Source organism: Poecilia latipinna, unplaced genomic scaffold (assembly GCF_001443285.1).
Source record: "Poecilia latipinna isolate Pla-1442-1.1 unplaced genomic scaffold, P_latipinna-1.0 Scaffold1421, whole genome shotgun sequence".
In the NCBI taxonomy this organism is placed as follows: domain Eukaryota; kingdom Metazoa; phylum Chordata; class Actinopteri; order Cyprinodontiformes; family Poeciliidae; genus Poecilia; species Poecilia latipinna.
Genome location: NW_015114037.1, coordinates 25380 through 35401, shown reverse-complemented (window position 1 = coordinate 35401; position 10022 = coordinate 25380). Strand labels below are relative to the sequence as shown.

At 40.4% G+C, this 10022-nt stretch overlaps 1 protein-coding gene across 1 annotated transcript in view; it reads right to left on the bottom strand.

Moving 5' to 3' along the window:
- Positions 1-7196: 7196 nt before the first annotated feature.
- LOC106962505 (calcitonin gene-related peptide type 1 receptor-like) overlaps positions 7197-10022 on the bottom strand; it is a 21454-nt gene continuing 18628 nt past the window's right edge. Inside the window, exon 11 of the mRNA XM_015056962.1 lies at positions 7197-9014. Within this exon, the coding sequence (XP_014912448.1) occupies positions 8787-9014 (228 nt within the window). The 3' untranslated portion in view covers positions 7197-8786. The remainder of the gene's footprint in view (positions 9015-10022) is intronic.

Sequence of the window (10022 nt, the reverse complement as noted above, 5' to 3'; positions counted from 1 at the left end):
AAAAGAGGCGTTTTTTCAGGAAGAAAAAGAGTCAAAGTTCAGGCCGCACATGTTTCTGGGTCAACCCTTACTCCCCTCGTGCGCTGAAAGATGTGACACCCTCGCTGTTCCGCGTGCACCGCAGCTCGCCACACATCTGTCGAGGCGGCCATTTTTAGCTGCTGTTTCTATTTTCATTCACGGAAAATTAAACAGGTAAAAATGTCAAGCTGTTGGAGCTGGTTTTGAGAGTTTCACATCTGCAGTGTGAAGGACACACTTGTTTTGGAGGCATATCGGTGAAACATGTATTGTACATTGGCGGTTCTGTTATTCTGTGGGTCTGTTTCCTGCTTCCAAATATAATGGGAAACCTGAGAAACAACTCTAATACTTGCTAGTGTTTCACCTTTTGGACTAAGTAGTTTGATCCACTTCACACTTTTAACTTTGATATGTTTGAAGGAACACAATGAGATCAAATTCTGGACTTTGACTAGGCCTAGGACATTCAATTGTGAACCCACAGGGTTGTGTGTTTTGGATCCATTTCTGCTCTGTTTTACACATGCTCTCAAATTTTCCTCAATCACTTCTAATTTTATTCTTATAACTTGATGAATTATTAACAATATCTGAAAAAAAGATGGCAGGGTTTCATATAAGTCCTCAAAATGACTGTTGTTGAGAAGGAAAGAGAAGGGGAAAAAAATAAAGTAAATTTTTTATAGCAAAAAATTGACTTAGCTAATTGGTATCTTCAGAGGAATGTTGACATTAAAGTATGTTTTTAGCACTATGCTTTTCTGTTTTATGCTACTTTACAAAAGCTAACTTGTGTTTCAGGGAACACAGATTTTCAGAATAAAATGCACACGTTTTAAATAATTATTTTATCCAGAAAATGTTTTGTTTTCCGAGATGACTTTCCCTTCCACAACACAGTAGACATGCCAACCTACCTGCTTCTTGCCAGCCTTTTAAAATGGTTGACATTTAGCAAGCTAAGTGTCAACCAGCTAAGTGTTAACAAGCTGGAAAATGTGCTAAAATTAAACACTGTTTTTTAGTAAAAACAAAGGATCATTCCTATTAGCAAATTCAGATGCACATTAGAAGTCAACCATGTGTGTCTCTCAACTCCATGCACATTTTAGCTAAATTAAGCTAACACAGCTAACACATGTTGTTATTGTTATTACCAGAAATGGACTCATGGGGGTGCTCGTCTTTAACTTGCTTGTGGACCTCATGGAAAGGAAGAAGTGGTGTAACTTGGAGCTTGCACAGCAAAAAGTGTCAAGCGTTACATTCAAGGCCTGCGTCTTGGACGCATTTACTTAAAAGTGTGGGTCTCTGAGAGAGAACGGGCCTCCCTCTGTGTGTTTTATCCAGGAGACGGTGAGATGATTTAGCAGCAACGCCCAGATCCTGACTGGGGTGTCTCTCGTTCCCCAAGGAGCCTTGATGAGATTTCCCAGCTACGCCTTTTCCTTCCTCTGCCCCCAGCAACCTCACCTCACAGCTGCCCCTCTGAAAACACTTAAAGAACACAAAGAGCTACCATGAGAAAACATCAAACTCTGAGTTACTCTCGCTGGCATGAGAAGCAACGCTGAGTATAAGATTCTCACACTCAGTGATCAGAGATTGTTTCCTGATAACGGGATAAACCGTGTTTAGATCTCTTATCCGTAACTCGGCTCATTCTCGCAAGTTTCCCTGTTTATGTTTGTCTTCTGCCTTGAGCCCAGATGATCGGTTGGACAGTGTAACAGCTTGTCTTGATCATCTTCTTCTTCTCCTGAAAGGTCGTTCAGGTCGTGCAGTCCCTGACGGTGGGCAGTCAGAGACTCCAAGGGCTTCTCTGCAAACCTAAACACATCATACATCTACAATCTACATTCTAATTCTTGTTCAATGAAACGCAAGGGTGTGAGTTTGTGTCACAGTTTGGTGGGGATGCATTTAGAAGATGAGAAGGTGTTTGGGTGCCACGGTTGTGCGACTGGAATGTCTTTTTTTGTGCTAAGAATAAGGCCAAAACTTAAATGTGAATCCCATGCTGATGCTAGGGGATGAACAAACCTCTGTAACACCAGACCTTATATATTGCCTTTTTTTGTTACTGGTAAACTAGAACTGAACTCTGGCAGGTGCTTAACTTTTACTACGTAAAAATAGCCAAGCTAAAGGTAAGGGTGTATTCTTTCTGCTCAGTTCATAGGAACGATTTTCTCGGATGAGGTAAAGGCAAGAAAGGTCGATATAGGGTGTCCTTTTTTTTTTTATTCAGATGATGTAAGAAAAACATTTTCCCAGCCTTTCAACACATGTACACCATTTTACCCCTCTCCCTTTCACACATACTCCTCCTGTGTCGGCTAAAGTAGAAGCTGATCAAAGGGGAAATGGGCTGCTTAACATCCCACCTTTTCCCAGATCCTGGGAGGAGTCTGTGCCGGGTGGCAGCGAGGAGAACAATTGCAGGAAACTCGGAGAGGAGCAAGGGAGTTCCTGTTGGCAGGACCACGCAGAAGACGAGAGCAGCGACATGCTTCATACAAGTGGACTCGGGCCCACCACCCTGTTCAGAAGGAACTGGGCTCTTTAAGATTGGAACAAGAGCTCATTGTTTAAGATGTTTTAGGAGGATTATTCTAAGAGTCTGTCAAACGTCAGACTCTTGGAATAATCCTCCTAAAAACATCTCAAACAAGAGAGGGGTGAGTTGAACATCCCTCTGCTTTTTGAGACAAATAAGCCTTAATAAAATAGCTTGTAAAGCAACCAGTCCGCACTAGTTGATAAACCACTCATCAAAACTTGTAATGGTTTTGATGAGTGGTTAATACTAGCTTTGTTCTCAGCAACAGCACCTTAAAGGACAGGTTGAGTAGAGGGTGAAAAGGTTGAAGTTAAGTTGTGTTCTGTTGTCAGGTCAGATAAATCTCCTCTATAATTCAGTCAACCATTAAACAGTGGAGATTTCTCAATATGTCTACATAGTAAAAACAGAAAATATCTGATGAGAAAGACCTAAGAAACCTTTCATCAGTTGATCAGTAAATATAAGGCAAGTTAATCTTTGACAATCAAGCCATTGGTGCTAAAATAAAAATTTCTGAAGGTTAAACCTCATTATTCTTTAGCACTCGTATATTACCTGGAGTTCCTTATGGCTCTGCATAGTGATGGCTGACACGACTCTGCAATGTTGTGTGGACATCGGGGGCAGTTTCCCTGGACTGGCAGACTAGGGTGGGACACTCTTAAGCATCCTTGGTAAGGTCAGTCCAGGGGTTTGAAAGTCCGTTGGATAGTCAAACCTCGGATTCAAGAGCAGGGTGGTTTTTGTCCTGGTGGTGGAACAGTGGACCAGCTCTACATCCTCAGCAGGATCCTGGAGACTGCGTGGGATTTTGCTCAACTAATGTGCTTTGTGGACTTGAAGAAGGCTGTTCGACTGTGTCCGTCGTGGACTCCTTGGGGAACCCTCTGGGGCATACTCCGGGGAGTATGGGGTGGGAAGAGGATCAGTGCCTCAAAATACAAAGCCTTAGTCTTGAGTCGATAAAGACTCTCTGGGTCGGGCTAGCGGTAATGTTTTCTTGTTCTTGGACCTTGTTCATGAATGGGAAAAATGGAGCGGGAGATTGATAAGCAGATTGGTGGAGCATCTGCAGTGAAGCCGGGCACTGTACCGGTCTGTTGTGGTGAAAAGAGAACTAGGTCAAAAGGTGAAGCTCTTGATTTACATTCCTACTCTTCTCTTTGGTCATAAACTTTGGGTCAAGACCAAAAGAGCGAGATTGAGGCTACAAGCGACCAAAATTGGCCTTCTCCGTAGGGTATCTGGACTACAGAGTTTACAGAGAAAATCTAATTTCTCACTTAGGGAGAAATTAGTCCAGACACTTTACAACGTCTGGACTTTCCCTGAGTCCTTTCGGTCATCTGAAAGGGACTCAGAGTACAGCTACTGCTTCTCCATGTTGAGAGGAGTCGGCTAGGACATCTAGTTAGTATGTTTCCTGGACGCCTCCCTCCTGGTGGGAACTCACAGCAGGAAAACCAGAGGAAAACCCAGATCACACTGGGGGGACTATGTTTATCGGCTGGTCTGGGAATGCCTTGGGATTCCCCCAGAGGAGCTGGCCCAAGTAAGTAGGGAGAAAGAAGTCTGGATCTCCCTACTTAGGCTGTCACCCTGCGACCCACCCCCGAATAAGCATAAGAAAGATGGATGGATGGAACTTTTGTACTCAGCGAAAGAACAGTTAACAAATTGTCTTCCTAATAGGCTGTGAAAGTGTCAAAAATCCAAGTCGGTAATAGTTTTTTGCTTGGCTCCTCTGAAAACACTGAGACTTGACCAAAACATAGTGAAAACGCAATAGATGTACAAAGGAAAACATGGTCCTTAGAAATGATTTCTGTAAACATATTTTAACATGTATGTGATTGTTTTATCTAAAAGTCCTTCCTTCTACCCCTCTAAATGTGACCCCTCCATATTCCCACGTTGGATCGTGATGTTCTTTAAGAAACAACCACAGTTGACAACCGAGTGTTGACATCACCAGCTGCTCACATAAATTATGACCTCTTAGTGGTCTGAAAGGGCCGTGTAGCGAGCAGCAGACTTCCCTCAGACCCACCCAGGCCGGGTCACATCATCCATGCAGCCAAGCCACATTGCTAAGCCCGAACCGTTGCTCCCTCCTCCACACCCTCAAGCACAGGCAAGAGCTCATTCCATTGTTCTCAAGAGTGAGAGATCCCTCATACATAAGAAGCCCCGAGTGTGCTGTGAGCCAGATGTGTGGATAAAATATGTGTTCCTATTGTTTTTACCAGAAAGGTTCTAATGAACTGGAATTACTGAAAACAATTGTCTCCAACTTGAGTCACATCTTCCCTGAAAATGAAAATCATTAAATCGTCTGTTTTTTCAAAAGTCTGACATTTGTAATATAAAAGTGATATTACATTGCGTCCTTCAAAGAATATGCATTCCTAGCATAGCATCTCAGCCACCAAAAGAAGATAAGGTCCATCTCCTCTTGTGCATCTGACGTTCTTTTTTCCAATGATGCACAATCGGAAAGTGGGAGTTTCCTTCTTTAGAATGGAAAAGTCCGACTGTACGGATGGGGATGACCTTTTTGTCTGAGGTCCACCTTGGAATTGAAATTGATATCAGCAGAAAGGAAGTGTAGAGCAAACAAATGAGGTTTTTGGAATTTGTTTTATATTAAGTTTATAGAGACACTCAGAGGTTTTAGTGTATTATATTACAGTGTTATGTGGGGCAAATTAGAGGCAATGGGATACTCAATAATAAACTGAAAACAACTTGCAAATGTAACTGGATGACCGTCTTAAACCCTGACAGGAAAACCCATAAATTATTTAATTCATAAATTACTTTTAATAAGACAGATTTGGGGAGTTTTTGGTTTGTTTTTTTAGACCGTCTTTATTCAGCTGGGAAATGGGCTTTAGAGAAAGTCAATAAAACAAGATCGTCACCAGAAGAATGTTACAGTTTGAAGCCCAAATCTTTGAAGAAAGCTGTGAACAGGAGACATCTTCACAATCTGACAGATTTGAAGATTTTGTGAACAAGAGTCAAGATGTTCCATACTGAAATATTCATATACCACTTTTTTTAAAATCGACCTTTTTGAGCTTTACATCATGTTTTCATGTTATCCCCTCATCAGAAGAAACCTGGAGTGTTTCCACGATTCTTTCATTCATGTTTCATTCCAGTGGTCTGGGCATTTGCACGATGCAGCGCCGCCTTCGAGCTGCATTTGAACACTCCACCCATGCGATTCCCCCACTCAGCTCCTTCGGACTAGCTAGCATCAATTAGCAAACACATGGAGCATCTGCTGTGCTCAGTGTAGGAGCTACTTCTCAGTGCAATGCTGGTAAAAAACTTTCTTAAAGGGGTTAATAGAGGAGCTACGTTGTGATGACTTCCTGAAGGCGGAGCTTAAGAAAGAGCAGGAGTTTTTAAAGAGACAGATACCCAATTTCAAGGCGTGAAATTACAAAGTCAAATTTCTTTGAAGTCATCTTTTTGATGTGCAGCATTTTTATAACAACTGAAGTTCACTTTAAATCTAGCTCAACTATTTGAGATGAATCAATCAGCTGTAGCGCCGCTGCTACAAATGGAGCTTATTTTGCTCCATCTGCAGAATTGTCACGAAACATGCGACAATTCTCTGCTCTGGCTCTATTCTCTCGCATCCTGTGGAAACGTCCTTGACAAATTCACAGAATTTCTACCAACTGGGCTTCTGGAAAGCCACCGGGGGGGAACGAGAACTCCAGCGAAATGATTCAGGTCTCGGTGGAAGTGAGGGAAGTGAAGGCAGTAAACAAGCTTTAGTCACAGAGCTGAGGAAGTGTTTGCTACCAGCACACAAGAATGGATGGATCAAGAGTTCAATGGCGATGGTATTCTTAGAAACAGGAAGCCTGCAATGCATCCACAGCTCCGATTTCCATCATCAGATGGTGTTGTGATTGAGAAACAACAAAATGCAAAGTATAGCCTGAATCCTTCAAATTCTTAAATCGGCACTTTTCTGCTTCCTCCCTGCAATAAAACAGGAAATATGTGCCATCAAACTTTATGGGATACTAAACCATCTGTCATGCAGCTGCAAGGAGAAACAAGCAAAAAGCGTAGAGGTACAAAGCATGTAACTGTTCTGAACAAAAAATAAATAAATAAATAAAAAGAGCATGACAGTTTCATAATTGTTGTTTCCAAGAATCACAGAAACCAGAGTCCTATCTGGAATCGAGCTCTGTCTATGCATATAGAAACCCTTACAGTCGCGCACAGCTGCACATGTATTTTTGATCAGGTCGCTTGTCCACAGCTGTACCAGCCTCTCTACGGATCGAACTCGACAAACGACGGCACGAAAGTATAGATAGAGAACTTTTCCTGTGGGACTTTCTAATTGTACTCGTTTGCCTTCTGGACACGGAACAGACAATAACCCGCCCTGCTTTGTCTGGAAACAATATTCATTAGAGCAAGAAATATTTGTCTGAGGTCAGACGAGGAAATTCCTCCCTCAATTAGATATGTGGGAAAGGCAACAAAGTGATTTGTTCTTTAGGAAAGAAAATGGGGGTAAAAGAAGAAAAAAAGGGGGATTGGGATCTGCAAAAGAAAGTCAAAATGTTTTCAAATCAACACGTCTTTATTTACAGTATTATTACTTCAGTAGGAACAAAATCTCTTGGTAGTTTAAATACCGTTATAAAAACAACAAAAATGGTTGCTTTAAGGAACAAGGTGAGCTTGATTAAATACGTAAATATAAGAATTTTATATTGTGTATTTTCACAGGAAGACATTGAGAAAGAGTCAACACTGCCAGTAAGAAAGTAAAACATGAATCAAAGACATGCTAACATTAAGCAGCCTAATGTTAGCATTAGGTTATTTAATGTAACCTAATGGGCTTATGTTCGACTAAGCACATATCAATGAATTGTTTTAGGGTCTAAGCTTCATTGGAGAATTTTAAACTGGCACTTGCTAAAGGAAGCAGGTTCTCCCTTTTCCGGAAACCGGTCAAAAAAAAGTTGGTGTTGTGAAGGACAAAAATCACGAAAGATTTATTTCACTACTTGAAATTGTCACACGTACTTCATTTTTGTACTAGAAAATCACACTTTTTCATTTTGGCTTCACGAGAAAGCAGAAAAACCAAACCAATGTTTACCACAGCCGGATTCTCCAAACAGCTGCCGGGTGAAAGTATTACATGTGACTTGAGTTGAAGTCACAGGGAAAGTAAAATTTGGACTTCGAAAGCTTAATCTAAACTCGCCTGACTTCAAATTCATCATGGCTGCTGCACATACAAACATTTTGAAATGTGCCAGAATAACCTCTTCATAGGCGTCATTAAACCATTTTACAACAAAACTGTCCCCATATGTAAAAAATATTGCTTAGTCTTCTAATACCTGAAGAGAAATTCACTGTGTTGCTAACAGTAGTAATTCTTGTCACAGTACAACAATCGGCAAACCCTTAAGGGATTTGGATTCGGAACCAAAACCAAGCTTTAGCATTCCCAGTTTCGACTACCGAGGTTACTCCAAAATATGGAATATGAGCATCTTGGGTTAAATGCAGAAAAACAGTTAATGTGGCAGATTGTGCCTCCAACAGTTTGTGCCTTGAAACAGTTTAAATCAGACGTTATACTTTTCACTGCAAGACAGTGTGTTTGTAGCTTCCTATTAATAAACTTTACAAATATCACATCACGTGCCTCGACATGCTGTGTTGATAATCAAACACACCTCTCTCGTTTCTACAGCATTTAGAATTGTGTACATAAATGAAAATACAATTAAGCCAAATCAAATGCATGAAATGCAAATGGTGAGCAGAAGCCAATGGAGTGAAACATAAAAAAAAAATTCAGCAACATCATAAGTTTAGCTTTATGCAATTATTCATATATGAATGCCACATAGGTTGACATGAGAAAATCCACTCGGTTGCCATTTTCTTTGTTTCGACATTTATCTCAACTTTGCACTATTCTCCCACAGAAATAGCAGACAGTATAGTGAAAATAATCACTGTTTCTTGGCCCTGATTTGACTCCTTTCTGCCTCAATGTTTTCAACACTAAGAGCTGATACTTCAAAAGTCAAGTCTGGTGAAAAACGTAAAGAAGACAATCCAAACTGCTCTCTTAACTTGGTTTTTTCCTGCATGTCCATTTATCAATAAATAAAAAAAATCATTAGAATGACGGCTCTTGTTTCTTCAAATAAGGGCTTTCCGATCTGAATATGTCAGAGTAGCTCTTGCCATTCATGTGCTCGGTGTGGCTCTCGATGCTGTAGCAGCGATGGACTTCGGTGAGCGACGACGCCACGTAGTACGCCGAACGGAAGAACTCTGGGTTGGCAAACGTGCCGGCAGACTGCATCCGCAGAAGATTCCACTGTCTCCTGAGAACAGTCTGGACCTGGAGAGAGGGGAGAAGACGCACGCCGTTCACAGCTTGTCTCGTTTGACTCAGTACGAAACAAGCTAAGAGAAATTGTAACACATGGTGGAAACATGGCAAAGCAAGTTTTCATGGAAACGGATTTACTCTATGGCACATTATGTTCAACACATTTCTGACCAGTAAAATCATATTTTTCATTTTCCTATTTCAAAGCAGAGATTCCTTTTTACAGAAGTGATCATTTATGCTTTGATCTGCCGAACTATTACTTCAGATTTTACCGGCTACTTTTATTATTGGTATAACTATTATTAGTATAACTCACTTGAGCCAGCAATAAAGTAAACTAAACAAATTTGAAATGATTTTGAATTTGGGATTAGTGATTTTAGACAAATATACTAAGTTAATGGCGTTGGGTATTGGTTTAGTATAACAGAAATAAAGGGCATAATAAAATTTTAAAAAATGAAAGCGAGGTGGAAAAACATTATGAGTAGAAGAAAGGACGGTGGTTTTATAAAATTTAAAAAATTGGAGAAATAAGAACAGAAATGAACAGGAGAAAAGAGAATTATTTCACTACTTGGTTTTGAACACACTGGACTGAACAAATAGTACATTATTTTTCATAGGAAAACATCAGACAGGGAATTGTTATTGTGTGGAAGATGAGACAATATTACAGGAATCAGCAAATTCAGGAAAAAAAATAGTTAAGAACCTAAGTATTTTGAAAATGAAATTGTTGATTTATTGCAAAAATATTCAGAAAGCAGATGACATCGGGCTAAATTTGATTTTTTTAAAAACATTGCAAGTTTTTTTCTTTTCTTTTTGTCATGCCATCTACAATCCTTACTGCTTGGTGACGGCAGTGCAAACCTACCGTTTTTTCCAATTATCAATGAAACTCAAGAAGAAGACGCTGCTAAACTGTTTAGCACGAGATTCTTTACAGTTTAAGACGGGAAAAAGTACTGGATATAAACTTACAACAAATGGTTTTAAAGATAGTTTTGC